Here is a 22,365-nt window from a genome sequence, read left to right as displayed (position 1 = left end):
TACAGTACAGGACAGTTACGGGGCAAGTGCAAAAATCCTACTGACTCTATCGAGCAGCACCGTTAGCCGAGATTCGAACATACGACAACTGGCTTGTTAGACCAGCATCGTACCTTGAAGTTAACTGACGGCAAGGAAGAAGGACGGGAAGATCGAATTGAATGGGGCACGTTTTAAGAGCACGAACCACCTCGGTACTAAGCTGCTGACGAGGACGACGTGGATCGTACAACTAGCTCCATAAATTTTCTTCTGGGGTGGGTTTGAACCCCCAAATATTCCAGATCCCGGTCTCTCGATCGGCAGGTCCATCTTCGCTGGAGCGGTCGATACTAAGATAACACAAAGGGGTTTTTCTTGGTACCGCTGCAGGTATCTCAGCGTGTCTTTTCGTTATCCCCATTCGGGCCGCATTCACTGCCGCTGCAAGTGGTGGCTCCGGCAAAGACCGACGGATGGTTTTTCTTATGATAGTTTCGTGCCATCTTAACCGGTTCTTTCGGAGCGAATCAGAATTTAAACTACACTTTACTTTTTACCAACATTTTGACGTTTGCCTAAATGCGTATAGCCTACTAGATCGACGAACGTTTGGCTGCGCTGCAAGAAAATTCATGCTTCTCATGGCGCATTAAGCCCCGCAAGGACTTGCTTTAAAAAATCCTTGAAATCACACGTTGGCTACTGAAATTTTACAAATGTTACGTTCGCTACTGAATACCGAGTCCATTGTTCGTAAGAAGAATAGTTTACAGGTATGTATGTAATATTTTTATTGGTGGAATAATATCTTACAAAAAAGGTGTGAAAATTATAAGTAATAAGCTTTCCGTTTTTCATAGGATTTATATAATATAGAAAGCTCATATAACCAACACAAGTTTATAATGTAAAATAGAATTGAATCAGGGTATTTCGTGAAATATAACAGCAGCGCATTTTGCCCCGACTGGGCATTTTACCACCAGTTACTTTACTAAAGTCGTATTATATTTTTGATTTACAATGCTAAGAAGGTTGTGACTATGTCTACATACGGGTTTCTCTTCGGAAAATATAGTTTATGTATAGAAAATTATGATTACGTGTACCTTACCGAATTGCTAAGAAACAAATCTGACAGTGACACTAAATTTCTAAACTGTGTTTTTTTTTTCACATAAAAAACAAGTTTTCCTCGTAAGTAATCCAATAAATCGACACAAAATAGTTGGGGAACTAACTATTCAAAAGTCATACTTCAAAAGTATATTTTGGAATTAAGAACAGCATGTCATCCATGTTAAAAGATTAATGGGATCTCTCGTATTACCATGATTGGTTCTATATATTAGGTGCTTCTACCCTGCATATATATTCATCTAAAGGACAAATCCTGGTCATCTGACTTGAAACTTACATTAGAGGATAAATTTACAATCAATTCTTACGGATTGATTCGCAATTCAACACAAAAAAATGCACGGTAAGAGTACTGTTTAAGAGTTCCCTGCGCCTGTTTGTCTCTGAAGGTTGGTCTTTTTTTCCACTGTGAATTGTTTCGCGGAAAAGTTTATAAAAAGCATTGACAATAATACAGACGAAAAAGTTCTATCCCGCCCTTCATCGTTGGATCGCAGGACGACGGATGATGATGGACACAACGTGAAATAGTGCATTGTCTTGTCTTATTGCACGTGTCGATAATTTTTCTTGTTGCTTCTATATTTCTATTTCAGTTCGACTTGCATAAATTATCGCCGTCGTAGTCGTCACAGTCCTACTCAGCAACATTCGGTCGAACAATCTCCCAACATGGATGCACACTCGCACAGTGGCGGTGGAACGGCAGCCAACGGTGGCAGTACTCAACAATTTTGCCTTCGGTGGCATAATCATCAGGTTTGTTTTACATCAGCAGAAATGCTAATAAAATTTTTCTAACAACAATTGTCAATTTCCCAGGCAAGCTTATTGAGCTCCCTACCAATACTGTTGGATCAGTCGCATCTGACCGACGTGACACTGATAGCGGAAGGACGCAACATAAAGGCACACCGAGTAGTTCTCAGTGCGTGCAGCACCTTCTTTTCGGAACTGTTTCGAACCCTGGACGGGCCACTTTATCCGGTGGTCGTTCTACCGGGTGCTTCCTTCCATGCAGTTGTCGCCCTTCTCACCTTCATGTATTCCGGCGAAGTCAATGTATACGAAGAGCAAATTTCAACCCTACTCTCGCTGGCCGAGACGTTGGGCATCAAGGGATTGGCTGATTTCAGTGGAGTAAGTGAAGGTGGTTCACTGAATGGTTCTCAAAATTACAATTTGTCATCTTGTTTTTTTAGAATTCCCACAAATCAAGCACCCCAACGACTGAGGCTTCTTCGCGGGAATCGGAAATCCCTTCGCCGTACCAAGCAATCAAAATGGAGTCCCCTAGCGAGCAGCTGTTTCCACGTCCATTTAACTTTCACTCACCACTATTCCCCCAGGCCCTCAATCTAGCGACGAACAATAATTGCTCGAGCAACAATAATAACACCAGCAACAGTACCGCCAACGGCGGCAACACCTGCTCGAGCGCAAACAAATCGACGGACCTTTTCTCGAGATTCCTTCCGCAAAAGTGTGATATGATAGTCCCGAGCGAAGCACTATGGAAAATGAATGAAGAAAGCGAGGCTATAAATAGAGAGAACAAAAGTGTCACCGGCAACAGCGGCAGTGGTAGCGGTCCCGGTGGTACCGCTGCCGGCTCGGAGGATCGACAATCTGTCAATGCTAATAATAAGAACACCGCCAACCACCAGCAGCAAGCACAGCAGCAGCCGGCCATTGAGAGACAAAACACTCCCCGAAACGACTCGGAAACCACCGCAGTCAGTGGAAATCCTAAATTTAATCTCGACACTAACTATCTCCACCAGCAGCATCCGAATGACTCGGCCCCGTCCACACCGTCCAGCAATCCGGACGAACAGCTCCGGCCAGCGTCCCAAAACGCTTGTTCGAGCAAGAAATCTATCAGTCAGGAAAACAAGCGCAAGAAAATCGACAAAATTGCAGAGAATCTTCGAACACAAACCACGGCATCGGCGGCTGCAGCGGCTGCCGCTGCCGCCGCAGCTGCGGCATCATTCAACAAACACTTGCTCCAATCGTTGAAATTCCCACCGAGCAACACCCAGTCCCTGTCGCCGCTGCATCTCTTCAGCAAGCCTCCCACCGTGACTCCGGTTAGCAATCAACAAGCGGCCTTCCTATCACACCACTTCCACACGAACGAAACCGCATCGAAAACGCCGGAAAATTTGATCCTGGAATCGTCCCACCCAAGCCCGGGCGCGGGAGCACTGAACCACTCGACGGCATCGCCGGTTTCGTCGGCAGGTGCTTGTTCCGGCGCGTCCACCACACTGACGCCCTCGATGGCTATGGACAGCTTTGTCGGAGCTTCCTCTTTCAGTGCCAACAGTATGCTGAAGGCAGCGGCGGCCGTTCATCACCAAAATCAACAACAGCAACAGCAGCAGCAGCAAAAACCACCCACCAAACTGTACGCCACGTGTTTCATTTGCAACAAGCAGCTTAGCAATCAGTACAATCTGCGGGTCCATCTGGAGACGCATCAGAATGTGAGGTAAGTCGAATCGGAATTAGCTGGTTGTTTGTGGAAAACCAAGCGTCCCCATCTTATTTGTGCCGTATGGAAACGAATGCTTACGCATGGTTCCATCCGTTAAATGGCACAGTTTTATCTTTCCGTTGCCTTTGTTTGATATTTTTATAGATGTTGTTTATTGACAATTTTCTTTATGAGTCAAGTTATAAATTGATTTTAACGAAGCTGTTTAACCATTTCGTGATGTAGAATATATTGATGAAACTGGCGCTGTCAAGTTACTACCATCGTCTAATCACTTTTGAACTAGCTTTTGAGTAAACAACGACTAAAATACAGCTTATAGAATGTTTTGCAAAAAAATGTGTTGGAAAAGAAGCCAAAAAAGCTTTTTTTGCATGTTATGTAAATGATTTTTGTGATCAAATCGAATAGAAAAGGTCAGTAAAATGCATATAATTTTAGTTTCGGACCTCTATATCATCGCGCAGACCAATTTTAAGTGAAATAATTAACTGAAAAAATATTATATTAATTTTTTTTCGCAAAATAGTATTCGTCTCGGTTGTGAAACCGTAAAGTCCCCGGTTATGAAACACCCAGAGAAAATATTACCGAGAATAAGTTTTTCACAAAATTTTACATGCTGCACAGAAAAGTTGAAAAAGCTGTTGTCTATTTGATGAAAAACTTTATTAAAAAATCATCTTGAAATTCGTTCAAGGAGAATATCTAAATCAGAAAATATCGATTCGTTTAAAAGAATGTTCTACGATGTTTGGCTCAAAAGATATAAATTTTTCAAATAAACAATGTCTGAGCCATCGGATGATTTCCATTGATTTTTACTAGGAAAATTGGTGATCTCGAATTTTTTTCAGTATTGTTTTCAGGTATAAACTGTACCCCAATCTAGTCGATGTTTCTTGCAAGACTTCTATTTTGAACAAGGTTGCAGCGCTCAGTTACGCTCATTGAACTGTACTGCCTCATAAAAGCAAAAGCTGTAAAGATCGTGTATGAACCTTTTGTAGAGCTGAGTGTCATCTATAATCTTTCTAAGTAGAGGAGAATAGAGTACAGTACTCTTATTTTATTTTATTTATTGCATCGGCCGGACAGCTTATGTCGGGATTTTCAAATATAAAATCGTTGCAAATGTGGAAAAATAATTAGCTAACGATAATTCAATTGTTTGTTTGAGAAACCCCAAGCGCCATTTGACTTGAGTCAATTTTCATGAGTTTTTGATAATTTTGACTTCTCGGGGACTCCTACATCTTCTCTCGAATTCTGGGAAAAGGTTAGTTCCACAAACCCCTTTTAGCTGGAGTTGAAAATATTTCGAGAAAATTGGTTTTTGTTGTTTTCCTACAATTTGAATTTGTCTGAGCAATCATTCATACACGTATACCTTTCCTTTACTTTCGAAATTGTGGTCTAAATCTAAAATGAGCTAAAACCAGATCTATAAAACTTTATCCTGAAAAACAACCCGACTCGTTCATTGCAAATGTTAGCTGGCTTACTAAATTCTTGAATTGCTTCCTTAAACTTTTCATTATAACCATTTATTGAAATAATACATTAAAATATGCAAAGTTGGGCACAATTCCAATTCCTTAGCTCAGCTAAGAGCCAACATTCAAATAAATATAAATCAATATTTAAACAATAAATAAATTAATTATTATTAATTAATCATTAATATATTTTTTATATATATAGTTTCCTTGTGTCTGACTGTAACGCTAGATCCAAGCAAGCTGTTGAATAAAAAATTGTCTAGAGTCCAACACGCGTAGTGATGGTAACAATGATTACAGCAGTTGGTGTGTGGGTGAAATAGGCAATTTGATAAGCTGCCACATAATGCAATGTTGATTCCAACAATTCCTACGGTTGAACAAACAATTTGATTTTAAAACAAACGTCAACTATTTGAGATTGATGGAACATTCCAAACGTGAGTCCCACATCAAATTGCACCACGGAAGAAACGCTGTAGAAAACTACTCAGTCGTTTTCTCTTGAAAATTTGAGTAGAAGTAGTTTAGAGTGTATTATTTACACTCTATTTTAATCGCGGTCAGATTTTTGGAAAATTGGAAAAAATGGTGTCACCCGAAAAGCAACGTCGCGAATTTATTTTGCGCAAGCTTCTGGAAAATCCTCAACTCTCTCATCAAGTCTCATACGTCAAGGCGGACTTCCGGCAGCTTCCGGGGCTACTGTACTTCACCGCCCAGTACAAGTTTGATGTTCCGGAGGAAGTATGGCAAACAGCAAACAATCGTAGTGGCTTTCATAGTAACCGCTAAGGCTAAGGCTTGTTCGCGGCAAAATCTGGACACCTCAATTTTGCAATAAAACAAGTTTGCTAGAAGTTTAATCCATGAAACAATTCTATATCATTTATGTGTGTATCGTTAATAATTATCAAACTTATTACTTATTACTTATTTAGTCTGCATGAAAAATTTGCGAATTTTGGAGTTTACCCTTGCCATGAGGGTCAGTGCAGACTTGATGGCAATTTAGCTGCGTTTGTCCAAGATTTTCGAAATTTATCTATAGTTGTTGCTTGTTGTTTGTACTGGGACAGCTCTCTCTTCACCAACGCCCAATACTGCTCGATGGAGTGTAACTCTGGACAGTTAGGTGGATTCGCCTCCTTCGGTACAATATGGACCCCATTAGCATCATACCATTCCAAAACATCTTTGGCGTAGTGCAGGGACGTAGCCAGAAATTTTTCTTAGGGGGGGTTTTACAAAAAAAAATTTACGTAGCCTAACCACAGACAAACAGACATAAAACTCGTTTTCCATTCTTCGTACCGATTAAACCGTCATTTCAAATTTGTTCTTAGTCGGGAATGTCTCCATTTTGGTCGAAGTGGCGCTTTTTGACGAAAGAAGGGGAATTCCCCTTAAAAAATACTTGCTACTTCGAGGGATACCCATGTTGCTATTTGATATTTGAGAATGTCGATCATAGATGGTGCTAGTGTTCAGGCTAAATGTGAGGTACGATAATTTTTGTTGATTTTTGTTGATCTTCCAAGAGTTATGTCTGTTTGTCGGTGGCCTAACCTTAAGGGTTTATTCAGGAAATGGCGAATTATTTCCAGTCATCATAAGCTTTTTTGGTTTATACTCCGGGTTCTTCATTTGACTACAAAAAATATCAAATTGATATAAGAGAAGGTAAATGTTGAAATTGCACCTCCTAGTTGGCATCGTAGTACATTGTATATTCAAATCTTGGCTGGGAGAGACTATTAGAGTCAATAGGATCGAGTCCCTTCCAAACATGGCAAAAGTCGAGACAAGTTGACAGCACAGTGCTGTCTCAAAAAGACGAACGTGCACTTTTCGTGGACGGTAATCGTTGGGATCGCTGGTGGCCGCGGTTAACACAAATAAGAAGATCTTGTGGCGCTTTTGTACCTCCCAGTTGGCCTCGAGGCAAGACGATGGTCTAATAAGCCAGTCGTCTTATATTCGAATCTCGGCTGGGAGAAGCTGTTAGAGTCAATAGGATCGCCGCACTGACCCCGCACTGTCCTGTATTCTAACAGCTGGTTGCGAAGTCTGTCGTATAAAAACAGAAGGTCAAATTTCAATAACGAAATTAGCACCCAGGCTTTACTTTTTTTTGCGGCGCTTTTAAGCAGAAATCAAGTCTACTTTGCCCTTCGCATAACGCTTCCATCCGCTAGCAAACGATAGCCACCGTACGATGCTGACAAAGTACCCTTATTAGACCGGTAGTTTTTATGGATTTGACGATGCTTAGGGAGGACAGACCGCACTTGCGGACGATATTTCACGAGCAAAAGCTGGAAGCGAAGAGCGGCGGAGGTACACTAGAATCTCTTTTTACGTCCATTTATTTTACGTGATTTCCTTTTGCGTCAAAAGTTTTACATACGGAATATGAATTAATGTCATCTTGTTTTACGTCTAAAATTTGAATTAACGTCCACCCTTTTTTCGACCGATTGTTCTTATGTCCCATGATAGTGGACGTAAAACGATATTTGCGTGTATATGAATCACGAGCAGCAGACACAACTTGGGGAGATTACCATCGGATAATCTGCTGAAGCAAACGGTAAACTACGGTGGACCGGAGTCATAAGGAAAAAGTTTCTATTTAACAACCCTACGGGCACCCAGAACAAAGGGGCTCTCCGTGCGAGATAGGTCAACTTGGTCTTGCGATTTGCGCCTTCTGAAACGCCTGGAAAATCGGCGACGAGTAACCCACGATTGAGTTGCATGCAGTCGACTAGTTGAAACAGCACGAAGTCTATGCTACTGATGACGACAGCGAGGATCGTACAACTAGTCCCGTAAATTTTTGCTGTGCTCTAAGCAATTGGTAGCAGAAATTTCAAGCTTCAAAGTGTAGAACAAATTTTCATCTGTGGGGAGGGGGGGTGTTTGAACCACTTCCCTTCTTCCTAGCTGTTGTCAAGCGAGTATCGAACGATTTTAAAACACTGTAAAACACAGTACTTGGAGAAAATCCAAGCTTTTTGACAAGTTTTCTTAACGAGAGATTCGGTTTTCATAGCGACCGCTCACAATTGCTTTTCGCACCAAGATGGGTAACTATGGTGTTTTGTATCATTCTCTTAGTTCTAGCAACCAGCGTTTTGTTGAAATTCTAGAAAATTGGCTAGAGACATTTCTTGACTCAAGTAAATTAAATATATTAGCTGGTGACTTTAATTAATTGGCGTAAAAACTCAGATTGACAACATTTGAAGCGTCTAGCTGATTTCTTAAATTTATTACAAATTGTAGATGAATACACGCGGGTTTCCCAGCACAGCAGAACATTAATTGATCATGTTTATTCCAATTTTGATACTATACGCTCAGTTGTGGATGCTAATTTGAAAATAACCGATCATGAAACATAAATAATTAACGTTTTGAATAACTCAAATAATAAAGAATATTTTATAAAATTAAAGTGTTGGAGAAAATATCTCGTTGAGAGAAGCGTGGACTTACCTCTCGCGGTTGGCAATTTAGATGAATCTGCAGCAGTTACACTTACAAATACTTTAAAAACGTGCACTAATAAATTGGTTGAACAAAAGTTTGTTTCTTTGAAAAACTCGAACAGCTAGTACAATTTAGATCTCTTACGCCTTAAACGTAAGAGGGACAAATGGTACAAAAAGTTTAATAGATCTAATAGTCAAAATCATTGGAATAAGTACACGTTCGCACGTAATAAATATTCGCAAGAAATTAAAAGAATTCGTTGTGAATATATCCAGAGAAAGATTGATCAGCATCAAAACAACAGCAGAGTTATGGAAAATTTTAAAGTCTTTGTTAAAACCTAGTAATTGCAAACCGAGGTCCATAACTTTTAATGGCACGTTAGAACAGTCAGAACTAGTAATTGCATCTAAGTTTAATGATTATTTCGTCGATAGTGTTTCGTTGATCAATCAATCCATTGAATTGGTTGATGAACCTGATGAAATAAAACAACCAACTAATAATAATTGTATATTTGAAAGATTTCATCCAATTAAATTTAATGAACTTAGGATTATTTGCTTTTCATTAGAAAGAACGGCTGGAGTAGATAACGTAAATGCTAAGGTTATTCAAGATTGCTTTCATGTCTGTGCAATCTCGTCTATTAGTGTAAATCACCCATTGCGTAACTACCTCGTCGGAATGCAATACACACGTCTTACCTCGACACACAATGACCAAATATCTTGATCGCTAACTCTCACACGGGCACGAGACAGCAAAGAGAGTATACAATTAAAGGTGGAATACCATATGCTGTTCTCACCCTACACAATGTCATTGGTCACACCTTGTTGGTCCTGATTAACGAATCTTTGCAAATTGGCCATGTTCCTCAAGTGTGGAAAGAATCGTTGGTTGTTCCAATACAAAAAGTTGCTGGAACGATTAAAGCCGAAGAGTTTCGTCCCATCAACATGCTGCACACTTTAGAAAAAATCCTAGAGCTTGCTGTTAAAGGTCAGCTGCTGGAATATTTGAGTACGAATTCCGGGTTATCGGGAACAGTCGGGTTATCGAGAAGGCCATTCTTGTGAAACCGCATTGAACTTGGTATTAGCAAAATGGAAGGACTACTTAGAGCAGCAGGACACAATAGTCGCTGTTTTCTTGGATCTAAAACGCGCCTTTGAAACAATTTCAAGGCCCTTATTGTTGAGAACAATCAAGCGCTTTGGAATTACGAGTACCGCACTAAAATGGTTTGAAAGTTATTTGTCTGATAGATCTCAGAGGACTGCTTTTAATGATTTCGTATCTATTCCAGTGGGAAACAATCTTGGTGTGCCCCAAGGAAGTGTATTAGGGCCACTTTTGTTTATTATGTATATTAATGACATGCGCCGCGTTTTACATTTTTGCGATATTAATCTTTTTGCAGACGACACTGTGTTGTTCATTGCAGCTAAAGATTTGCACGAAGCCGTTTTACACTTAAATGGAGATTTGCGTTCTTTTGGTAGATGGTTGAAGTATAAGCAATTAAACATAATTAAACATAAGAAATTAAACATAACTAAAACTAAATTTATGGTGATTTCACGCAGTCGATTAGATGAAAATGTCTCAGTTATGATTCATGATAAGGCAATTGAGCGCGTTCAGGAGATTAAATATCTTGGCGTGATTATTGATGACAAACTAAAGTTCAATGCTCACATTGACAATGTCATCAAAAAAATGGCCAAGAAGTATGGAATTTTATGCCGATTGAAAAACGAATTAACAATTTGGAGTAAAATACATAAATCATCTCTCCTCACCTAGACTTTTGCCCTTCCATTTTATTTTTGGCCAACGAAACACAAATAGTGAGACTACAGCGCTTGCAGAATAAAATAATGCGTTTAATTTTAAGATGTAACAGATATACTTCTTCGATATTGATGCTGGACGCTTTGCAATGGTTGTCAGTGAAGCAGCGAGTTGTTTTTTTTTTGACTATGGTGTTCATTTTTAAAGTAATCAATGGTTTGCTGCCTCAATATTTGTGTACTCGAATTGAAAGAGGAAGAGACTTTCATAGATATAATACAAGGAACGCGGATGAAATAAGAACACCGAATTTCTTGTCATGTGCTTCACAGAATTCACTATTTTACAAAGGAATAAATGTTTTCAATTCGATGCCAAGACACATTCAACGTGCGTCAACACTTGCAGAGTTTAAAAGGCTATGTATTTCACATGTAAAAGACCTTTGCCTTTTAAGACTCATTTATTGATTTATTGACGAAGTTTTGAAAAACAACTAAATTTTTTTATGGTCCATTTTGTTTTAAGATTAATTACTAATTTATTATTATTAGGATTATTTATTTTATTTAAGGAACAGAAGATTGTAATTGACGAAATATTTTATGAATTATCTCATTGTGTTTGAAATTTAAACTGTGTTTATGTTTTTAAATTTATGCATTTTTTTCATTTTTGTCATAACACTTTAACTACTATGGTCAGATGGTGATGATGGATTTTACTGTCATGTTATAGTAATTAAAAATAATACAAGAGCAGTCTACAAAAGTTAGAGCCTCACGCGCTGTACACATATAATGATTTTTTAAAATTTTGATTACGTATATCTGTAGGTTAAACCAGGTAATTTTTTTTATTTGAAGAAATTGTTATAATAATTATTATCTTATAGATATATCGTCTTGCTCAAACCTTTGTGGGGGTATGTGGCGGGACCATCATCATCATCATCACCTGCTCTTCTTTCGACGCCATTTTACGCTGAACGCTTGTAATATAAACAAGTGATATATTTTCAGAAAGAACAGACGCGCTGAAGAGATAGAAGGTTACTGTCTTCAGCAAAATTTCTTGTAATAATATCTTCTAAAACTTTGCAGAACACATCAATGTGTTATATTTAAACGGAAGAAAAATATTTTTTTTTTATTTCACTTTTAGGGGAATTACTCAAAATTTAAATTCTACCAGATGATAGAGCTTTAAATTTCAAAAAAAAACTCTTCCAAAGGTTCGATAAACCTAAAACCAAGTTTACCCAGTCAAAACTCTACTGTGTTACCTGACTCACTGCGCATAGCGTTGTATTCGCGGTATCGTGTTGGTTCGAAAGGTTTCGAAAAATATCGCCCTTGTTTCGAAAATATCGTTGATTTTGATCACTAAAAATAACGTACTTAAACGTTATATTGCAAGTGCTAGTAGTACGCAATAATTGTATTGTGAAACTGAATTGTTATTTATGCAACTTTTTACAAGTTAAATGCAATAACAAAAGCACAACTTAAAAAAAATCGGTTGTTATCGATATTAGCTGCATATGCGTTATAAACGAATAAAACGCATGGTGACGTTTTATTTCAATAACACGCATATTCGCAGTGAGTCAGGTAAAACAGTAGTGGGCACGTTTTTTTTTGGGTTTGGGCTATTGTGCGCGCGAGTAACCGTGTTATAAAAGTTACTCGCGCCAACGAGGCGCGAGGGTTCATATCTCATTTGTTCAGTTCGGCTATGTCAAAAATGGGCTGAGCTGCCGGATTCCAAAATTTTAGAGTTTGGATATGTCACCGTATTTTATATTATTTGTAATGGTCAAGTTGGAGGACCCGGAGAAGGGCCTACGTTTTTTTCAAGACCCATAATAATAATTTTGGAAATATCCAATCTTACCACTCTAATTGAAAACATTACAAATGGCAAACTTTTTTCCTATTTCCCTAGATACGCCTGCACCGTCTGTTCCCACGTGTCCCGCAGCAAGGACGCCCTGAGAAAGCACGTGTCGTACCGTCACCCGGGAACACCGAGTCCGTGCGATCCGGACACCAAACGAAAACGCTCGAAGGCAAACCTCGGACAGATGATCAAGCAGGAACTGTTGAGCGAGCAGAGTGCAGCGATAAGTCATCTCATCAAGCAGGAAAGCCTCAACGATCCAGCGTCGCCCACTATGATCAGTCAGCAGCAGCAGCAGCAGCAACAACACCAACAACAACAACAGCTTCTAGCCAATTTGACTTCCCAGGCCAACTCGATTGCTTCGATTCCTGGTTTTCTTCAGCAAGCGGCTTCAATGCAATCTGCCTTTTCCCCTAAATCACTACTGTTCAATGCTGCATCAATACCTACCTCCTTGGCACCATCCCTGTCACAGCATCCATCGTCAATCGTAGAGGCCTGCCAATTTCTTCAACCAAAGGATGTTAATGCTAACTCTCCTTCGGTACCTGCTAACAGCTCAAACACCAGAACTCCATCCCCAATGGAAACCGGCAAGATTAGCAACAACGGATCGACGGAAAGTATGGACGAAAGCCACTCCAACACCGAGGAAGTGGCCAAACCAGTCATGTCTTAGAACCAAAACTAGTCAGTCGTGTTCGTCTCAGAGCAACCGACATTATTGAGAGATTGTTTTTTAGCCAATAAGTAGCGGAATGATTCAACAGAACCACTTTTATAAAAGACATTAATTTAAAAAACGTAAACAATTAAGCTATTTACACGTGCAGATAAACCACAGGTGAAGACTACCGAACCGACCCCTGATATGACATTATTTTTCGTTTTACTTTTCTACCCTATTGTTTATAACTTTAAACTACTTCCCTAGCTGTGATAGTCAATCAATCGTATAGACTTGAATTGAGCAACAACTTCAAAGCAGATTCGAATCAACCACAGAACGAGAACAAACACACACAAAAAAAAACCCAAAAATTCTGATACTTAATTGCTACCTCACAAAATTCGCAAAATGCATAACAATGAATTTCGGCATAGAAACTCAACTGATGCGAAAACTACCTGTTTTTAGACTAAAAACCTGTAAAAGACACAACGTATCCCTTTCTGTTCGACTTAGTGAAAGTGCCTTATGAATGAAGTACAGTGCCTTTTCACCGACGGTGACACTTGTTGATAGCACAAGAACAGAGATTTTTCTTATTCTATACTACAACTAAAAAAAACATATTGTGTACTTAACAAAACTATTATATTCTATATCGTGAAAAAGAGATATGAAACTTGAAAAAGACAGTACCGAGTAGGACATTTGATCGTTTAATTGTTTCATCTTTTTTATTGATTATTTAAAGCAAATTTCTTATCTTCGATTAGCGTGCTAAGTGGTTATTGAATGTACTATTTAGGTTACTAGGAGGATCAGAGGAAGATAGAATGTTAATGTTACCACCATCACCACCAAACAAAAAAAAAACAAACCAAACAACACAAACAATAGTTCACTATCATACCGAAAGTAGTGAACCTCTCTTTGTCAAAACACTGAATGCAATCAAACAGTAAAATTTGTAGAATAGCGTACTATTTCTATGATTTTACCTTTCTTTCTTCGATCGTTTTTTTTTTCTCGTAAGCAGTGAGGAATGTTTGGATTTCTATTTATAATATATATTGTGGCTAAAGGAAAAGTAGCACATCGAAACTTATTACACTATAATAAAACTGAACCTTTGAGTTTCAAAATAAAAATAGGCTTGTGTTAATTTTTTTTGCTACGCTCAATTACTCTATACCCGCGCAATTTTGTTGTGGACGAGATCGATAACTACGAATCAGCTTACTTAAAACAATCAACAGATAAGTATCAGCGAAGATACTTACGGTTCATGTTACCCGCCATGACTTTTACCTATCGCCAGGACATTCTCGTCTACAGCTCGGATATCGTTGGCTAAACTACGTCACCATGAGCCTCTGGGTCTGCCTCTTCTACGTTGTCCTTGCGGATTCCAGTCGAGTGCTTCTCTGCAGATCTCGATCGCCCCTTTCCTCAAGGTGTGTCCGATCCACTACCACCTAAATACGTTCACGTATTTCTGTACCTATCGGCCGTTGATGACATCGACGACGGAGTTCCTGGTTGGATGTCTAGTTGTCAGGCTACCATGCACGAATGATATAAACCTTTGCACGGTGCCTAACCTCAACTCTGGTTTGGGGAGGAGCAGCTGCAGCAGCTGCAGCACCAGCAGAGGAGAGTTCTTGAATTCGTTGATCTGCTCCTATATGATACGATCTGTTGAAATTCATTTCTAGATTGAATAACAAGTAAACAGCAGAATTTCATATGATGTTGATACCGTAATCGGTTTACTCACTAAGATTAAAATTTCAGCTGTAATTTTGTTATAAAATAAAAGCGGTGTAATCTTATCTAGGCTGATGCAGCGATAAAAGCCCTCCTTCTGCGTATCAGAGTAGTCTACAAATTTAATATCATCTTCGATGAACCGCTCGCTCTCCTCCAATCTTTCTCCAGCGATGTAATCGTCAGAGCATGGCTTTTGAATCCGTTGATTTAAAATCATTATTATCCAACTCCATGAATGTTTCAATGTAAGATCATGCAAACCAGAAATCCCAGGGGGCTGCCTATTTAACCGATTTTAACGATCGTTACTTTCCCCGAACGCTCATTCCCGGTTTGGCTGAAAGCATGGGGATGCGCGGATGTGGAAGGATTGTAACATAAAGTCCCATAAAATTAATATTAATTAAAAAAATATTTAAAAGAAATTAAATTAAAGCGGAGCATAAATGCGATGTTTGGAGTTGTCATCAATCAATAGTCATCAATAGTGTTATGCAACACTAATTCTCCATGTTTCTGATCAAGTGCTAAATCGCACTTTTGCGGGGTAAAAGTGCGAATACGGCGGGGCAAAAGTGCGAAGTTTGAATCCATGGAATTAGCACAGCAGTAGCTAACAAAACCATAATATCTTCAATCTGCGATGTGTTTTGGTAAGGAAATTCTTAATTTGCACTTTTCCCATTTTCCGCTGGCGTACTGCAGCGAATAGACACTGTTTTTCTTCGGCCAGCATCTATAGAGCACACAGTTTTCGGCAGATCTTCTATATCTAGTACACTCAAATCTCGTTTTACGTCCACTATTGGGGGGACGTAAAAACCCGGTCGTAAAAAAGAGGACGTTAATTCACATTTTGGACGTAAAACGAGAGAACGTTAATTCAAATTTTGGACGTGAAACGAGAGGACATTAATTCAATTAATTTTTGGACGTAAAAAAAGGTGACGTAAAACGAAATCTGGTAGCATGAATGGACGTATAGTGTGACTGTAATATAGTACTTGAAACTGTGCATAATTGAGACGGTAGATTTACGGAGGGAACGGTTTACAATTTACGGAGGGAACGGTAGAAGAAAGTAATGAAACAAAGAGTCGATAGAATCTAACAGATTGAGACCAGGCGTAAAGGGGAAAGAGTGGGAGTAGTGATGTCCAATTACTTCTCGATTAATCGAACTAATCGATTAAGAGCTAAAATAATCGATTAATTTTTAATCGATTGCTTTATGTTCCGATTATTAGATAATCGATTAACTGGCCGATCGATTATGCCGGATTATTTAAAATTTTATTGTTTGACAATTCCTAACAAATTTAATTATTACAGTGGCAGGCGCTTACCTTCTAAATTAACCACAAGCAATCAACCAGTTCGTTGGTTTCGAGGTACGATGCTGATCTAAGAAACCAGTAGTTATATGTTCAAATCTCAGCTAGGCGGTGCTCCTAGATAGAGTCAGTAGGATTGTTGCAATAGTCCCGTAACCCAGTAAACCATTTGGTTTGTATATCTCGATTGCAACTGGGGTATACGAGATCATATCTGAACGAAAAAGTTATATTTCACGCCATATAAGAACATATATGTACCAAAGTGGAGGCGATATACGTGCGAAAATTTGGACAACTATTTGTAATTTTATTTTGCGCAATTTTCATAACACGCAACTAAATACTCCTGAATATATGATTAAGATATAATCAAATATTGCAATTGTCTATCCTGCTTTATAATTCACAGTCATGAATTGTATATGAAGACACGCACGACTGCAAAACAACTTATTATTCATTTCGATTTGACATACTCTAATCATTATGCAATTCCAATGTTAAATTGACATGAAAACGTTTTAATGTGAACTTTCTATTATGATTTTGTGTTATCTGGGAACTGTCTTGTACTCTAATAGCTGGCTGTGAAGTCTGTCGATAAAGATGGGTCAAATCTTAGAAAGGATGTTTAACCCCAAGGCTTTGCTTTTAATCATCCTAAACTTAATCTAGATATTAACCGTGCCACCGTCAAAAGATAATTCGAAATTTGTCAGTCTATCAGACACGGAATTTTGTAAGCAATTTTTAGAAAACTGGGTAATACCCTTCGTCTTTTTCTATACAAAAACCAAAAAATGCGGTCTCCTCGATTTCTATGTAACTAGCCTAAGTCTGACTGCACATTCCAAAACACTCGTGGACAGTACTACGGGACGCAAAGCTATTTTTTGTGTCGGGGACTGTAACGAGGTTACAAAATGAATAAAATAAATAAATAAATAAATCACTAAAAGCCTGTTCGCGTTACCTGCCGTTATCCCCGAAAAAAGGTTAGGGTACCGGGACAGTAAACAAACCCTGCTAATGCCCACCGGATGGAACCTGACGAAACTAGCCGAAGCTGAATCGTCGTTCCCGTCGTAAAGTCCTGTGCTTGACAGGCACTTCAGTCTGGGGAATGAGTGATTTTAAAAACAACCACCTAAGAGACGACACGCAAGATTGGAAAGAGCTAGAAGTTAGAAGACGCAAAGTGAGACATGAGAAGACGAAAAGTGAAGTAAACTAGTATTCGGAAAAGACACAATAAGTAGAAGTAAAGTGGAAAAAAACACAGGTAGAATATATAGGCACTAAAGCGAGGTTAGATTACCTAGTGGAACAAAGCAAAAGATCACCAGCACCCTCCTTCAAACGGAAGTCTTCCCTTAGGGCTTGAGAGCGCGACCGTCGTCAGTCGGCCTCAACACGTGTCGACCATGAGTGCGTGATCCGATTCTCCGAGCAACACACCGAGCGAGCAGGCAGTTGCTACCATCCGTGGCCCTATACACCATCGATCGTAGGAACCGATCGCCGAAGAGCCAACCGTATGCTATTCCGACCACATAAGCAATCCTTACTGTCCGTAGATTCACCACCGTTCGTACCGGCTACCGGATGTCGGACCCGGTCGAACTAAAACATTCATTCCACCATTTGCCACCCACCCCGTATCTGCAACGCGCTATCTGTAAGCGGTCTACGAAACCGCTAGTCTAGCACAGTCACCTGTTCATCGGAATATCAGAGACCCTTCGGCGACAAGAAGCAGCAGGCCGTAAGAAAAATTGAAGAAAACTAACCACTAGATTAAGTCAAACGTGTAAATGAAGATCTGTTAACCCTCGAAATGTTTGCTACGATATGTGTCCTCGGAAAGTGTGAGTCCCCGAATGTGCTCCCCCCCAGATCGGTTCGCGAGTTAGCCCCCGGTAGGTTAGTGTAGGATGCCTAGGGGACACTGCACTAGTCGATGGTTGCTCTTGTCCTCCTGTTGAGTCGGCCGAACGGATTCAACCGATTTTAGGTTCGTCGACATTTCGTTCGTAAGTTTATAGTTGCGCGTTTGATGGACCTGCCCTGAGGTATTCTAGCCGTACCGGGATTGTATCGCTAAACACGCTCCTTCACGGCAAGTTAATCCTTGCCTGGCGCTTAAGTGAAGGTTGTCACTGCTCCCTACCCCAAAACCCATCCCGCCCCGTTACAGGACGTAAAGGTTATAACCAATCGATTATTTCGATTAATCGATTATGCAGCGCCGATTAATCGATGTCGATTATTGGCCGCCTAAAAAGTAATCGATTATTAACTAATCGATTAACTGAAAAAATCGGACATCACTAAGTGGGAGATGAGGGGGTAAGGGAGGGTCATATGAAGCAACGCGAACACCCTCGTTGAGAATCTCGGCTATTCCGCTGACAGACGAACAGCGTCACGCGCAGTATCTTATAGGTCGCAATGGCCTGCATAGTGTCGTCGTCCCGTCAGTAAAACGAGTCAGGTTCTCGATCCATGAATCGCACTTATGCCCCGTCCGTTAATCGTATTTTTGCCCCGCTAGGCACTTGACGGGGATTGATCAAATTATGGAAAAACGAAACATATTTTGTAAATTCTTCTCACCGCAATTTCAAGAGAGATATGGTCGTGGTTCTGCCAAAACGAACCAAGCGCCAATTTTCCCAAAATTGAGTTATTTACACCATTGGATGCAAAAACTAATTGTCACGACGGGACCCTTCGGTGCGGTAACGCTCCTAACGGCAGCATACCGTCGGCTGTCAGCGAAGAGTGACATCGAGACGGATGAACGTCAGATATAGTTGGAACGTCAAAACGGATAAGGCGAGAAGAAATAGTTGTTCGGTACACGCATCGATTCACAGTTAAAATTCTTATTTCTAACTATTTCGCTAAATTTGTTATTCTATTCATGCAAATTTGTTATCTTATTCTTAAATCTAAATACTAAGACAAGTTTACATGCAGTTATAACTTACTCTAAACAAAAGTGTAAAACCAAGATATGTAAGTACCGATCGATAAAAAGTGAATTTAGTTAAACTTAATACTAATAGTAAAATGTATGTACAGATGAAAGTTTGATGCTGTGGAAAGTGGGGATCAGGCCACACCACTTCCAGAAAGTGTACACCAAATTTGTAAGCTCAAATTGAATTGTTGTCTTGTAAAATTTCCTTAAAATAAACATATTTTTAGCTTAAAGCTTCACACAATAAAACACGTGTCGCTATTCAGAGTTGGTCGACATAACCCAACAACTAATAATCAATTGACCATAAAATAATCGTTCCATTCGGACAAATAACAACAGTTTTAGATCATAAATTTTGTGTAGCAGACTGTAGAAAAAACCAAATTGCATCCAAGCAGAGCGAACCGAAAAGCAACCATAGGAGCCTGAATGCTGCTCTATGGCTGCCCTGCAGCATAAAACAGCGATGGTAGAAAATATTATGCTGCGAGAAACACCAAAAATCAGTCAATATACATACAATATATGAAATTGATCAATAGCCATTACAAAATACCAATGCGTTGTATAATGATACCGTGTTAATTATTAGTATGTATTTGTTACACCCTGGCTGAACAGAAAATGAAGTTATGCATGGCTGAAAAGAAAATGTTTATTGGATTTCATTCTCTTTAAGATTCAGAATCCGAAATTGTCGACGATATCGAGAATGACTTCGCTATGGAAGACAGAAATTCAAGAGGTTATTAATACCTGGTGAACCTGGTTGAACCTGGTTCATCTTGACTGAGAAATTTTTTAATTTTCTTCGAACAAAACTTTTCAGAAACAGGAGAAAACTTTACTTTTGAGTCTACTGAAAAAGTTTTGGATTCTCATCAGAAGAACGTTGATTGGACGCCTCGGCTCATAAAATGTAAACACGGTGATGTTTTATTATGGAATAAAAACCCACGTATACGGAATTGTTTATTGTTTATTTGTTACCAATCAACAGACCCAGATGATCCTAATGATGCTTAAGTATACTTAAAATATTCACTTTAATTCTAGAACGTGGAATGTGGTAGTCGAATCCAGATGAAACTCTATTAAAGGTTCGCTGCAGACCGATGACAGCACCGTAGGTTCCGTAATTAGTACGCCAAACAGGCAATCTGAAGAAGGCACTATGGCGAAGAGCTCGAGAGCGGACGTTGGTATTTAATTCGCCGAGAAGCGAAGGGCAATCGATGTCATTGGTTAGCAGATCAGAAATCAGCATAGCAAGTGAAAGCTCACGCCTCACTTGCAGTGAGTCAAGTCCCATAAGCTGTACATGACTTTCGTAGTTGGTAGCTGGTGTGGATTATTCCAGGGTAACCGGAATACTTGTGCTTAAGTATAGCCACGATCCAGATGCTCCATTCTTTAAGCCGGATTCAAGAGAGAGGTTGAGAGTCTTCACCAATCTTTAGTCAAACCGAAATGGAACTTCTGCATGCATCATAAGTTGTTCTCAACCTTGTAAAAATGGCATAGCGTAAAAATACATCCAACCAGATTGAACTGAAAACCATATTCTTTCATTTTCATTCTGCCAAGGTGAACTCAGTGCATACATACCAAAACTAAAAGTTCATTATTTCGATAATAACATACTATTTTACGGACATTTATAATCTCATGGCATAAAAGACATCCTGTTTGTGATATGTGAGAGATAAAATTATTCATTAGGTCAGCTGCAAACAGTTGATGGGATGATAAAGTTAAAGATTGAATTATTCAAAATAATGTTTTTGGCGCTTGGTTCGTTCTGGCAGAACCCCGGTCATATCTAAGTGATGCAAAACGCTGCTACAATTTTTCAACATGTAATATCCTCCTGTTGATATCGTATTTGCCGTATAACGAAATATTACATCAAAACCGTTGTAAAATAATATTAAGCCATAACTCAGCAACTATGCTTCGTGAACAACAAATGTTTACGATAGATTCAAGCTGTCAAAGTAGTCATCCATCCATGCCACTGTAGTCAATTTACTCGGAATCTGCACTGATAAATTATTGAATCGCACTTTTACCCCTCCTTACTCTATATTTGGTTGCTAGGTAGGAGTTAGGCCCAGTATTGTAAAAACTGTAAATAAATCCCCACCTCGACACGCCGTCGCTACCAAGCCTGGGATCGCAAACTTAGTTTGGTAGCAACGGAACTCCAAAAAAAAAGAAAATAAAAAACGCACGAAGCTCAAGATGCGACAGCTAGGAATAAGGCATCTTCAGTCTGTGGCTCTCTTGTAAAAAGCTCGTCAGTGGAGTCAGAAGTGCAAGCTATCGGAAGCTTGGTTTGTGAATTGCGCACGACGATAGGCGAGTGAAATTCCCGAAGTGTGTCGGAACGCGGGTTTATCCAGTTGCTAATCGCCGGAAGCTCGCGAGTGTACGTACGGTAATCTCGCCGAAATTCGGACTGCTAGATAATGTGAATAGTGTGCCAAGTTGTGCCAGTTTGCCAAGTGCTGTTCGTTCGATACACGTGTTCGTGAAGCCGTCGTAGTGATCGTAGAGGGTCGACCCCGTGAAAACGATCCGAGAATTTATACCGGTCTGTCCGGATAAGGCCAGTAATCTGCCCATAAATGAAAAATTGGCTAATATGCCATTTTTTCCGAATTTTTTTTAGTGCTATTTAATGTGGTTTTAACCAATTGGCCATTCACCACGCTTTTCCAAAATTGAGATCATTATATCACATGAAAGTATGCACCCCAAACAACGTCCCCACGGAAGTTGATTGTAAAAAATTGCCTTTCCGGAGGCACACGTACGATGTGAAACAATGTTGGCTAATATCCAAAATAAATGAGACGTTGGCTAATGTCCGTGATGATTTCAAACTGCATACGTTACAACCGATGTGTTCTGATTTCGCATTTTTCCATCACACATTCAAGCGGATCATGTCGCGTGGTGGTTTCAGGTGTAAGGTTAGTAATCGCTAAGTTTTTGGATCGAATCTTGTAATTTTTTTTCATTACCACGACAGCCCACATGGCAGGATTCGCAGCTCCCATTAAGGATGGACCCTACTCTAGAAGACCGAAAAATAATAGATTTTCGTAAATTTTTTTTTCAGATACTAGAATTATAGTTAAGTGTTGGCGTATTTTGGTTATTGGTTAAGATATATTTGAAGATATATTTTGGATTTTTTGGATACCAGAATAGTGATTATTATGCTGGTGGCAGGCTAGGACAGGACGTGACACGTTGTA

At 39.5% G+C, this 22,365-nt stretch overlaps 1 protein-coding gene across 1 annotated transcript; it reads left to right on the top strand.

The window, feature by feature from the left end:
• The first annotated feature begins 1,794 nt into the window (after positions 1–1,794).
• On the top strand, positions 1,795–13,012 carry LOC128743992 (protein tramtrack, beta isoform). Its single transcript, XM_053840715.1, has 4 exons — positions 1,795–1,881; positions 1,945–2,262; positions 2,325–3,619; positions 12,376–13,012. Exons 1-4 carry the CDS (start codon positions 1,795–1,797, stop codon positions 13,010–13,012), a joined length of 2,337 nt encoding a protein of 778 aa, XP_053696690.1.
• The last annotated feature ends 9,353 nt before the right edge of the window (positions 13,013–22,365 follow it).

The sequence above is a fragment of the Sabethes cyaneus genome, chromosome 3 (assembly GCF_943734655.1).
Source record: "Sabethes cyaneus chromosome 3, idSabCyanKW18_F2, whole genome shotgun sequence".
NCBI classification, from domain to species: Eukaryota; Metazoa; Arthropoda; class Insecta; order Diptera; family Culicidae; genus Sabethes; species Sabethes cyaneus.
Note: the sequence above shows the minus strand (reverse complement) of the source record. Positions and strands in the feature narration are given on the sequence as shown.

What these genes read in the sequence shown, in the direction of transcription:
- LOC128743992 (XM_053840715.1), top strand. Translation starts at nt 1,795, where the DNA reads ATGGATGCACACTCGCACAGTGGCGGTGGAACGGCAGCCAACGGTGGC. An exon ending in GATTGGCTGATTTCAGTGGA is followed by an intron (nt 2,263 to 2,324) that starts GTAAGTGAAGGT and finishes TTGTTTTTTTAG; the next exon opens with AATTCCCACAAATCAAGCAC. An exon ending in GAGACGCATCAGAATGTGAG is followed by an intron (nt 3,620 to 12,375) that starts GTAAGTCGAATC and finishes CTATTTCCCTAG; the next exon opens with ATACGCCTGCACCGTCTGTT.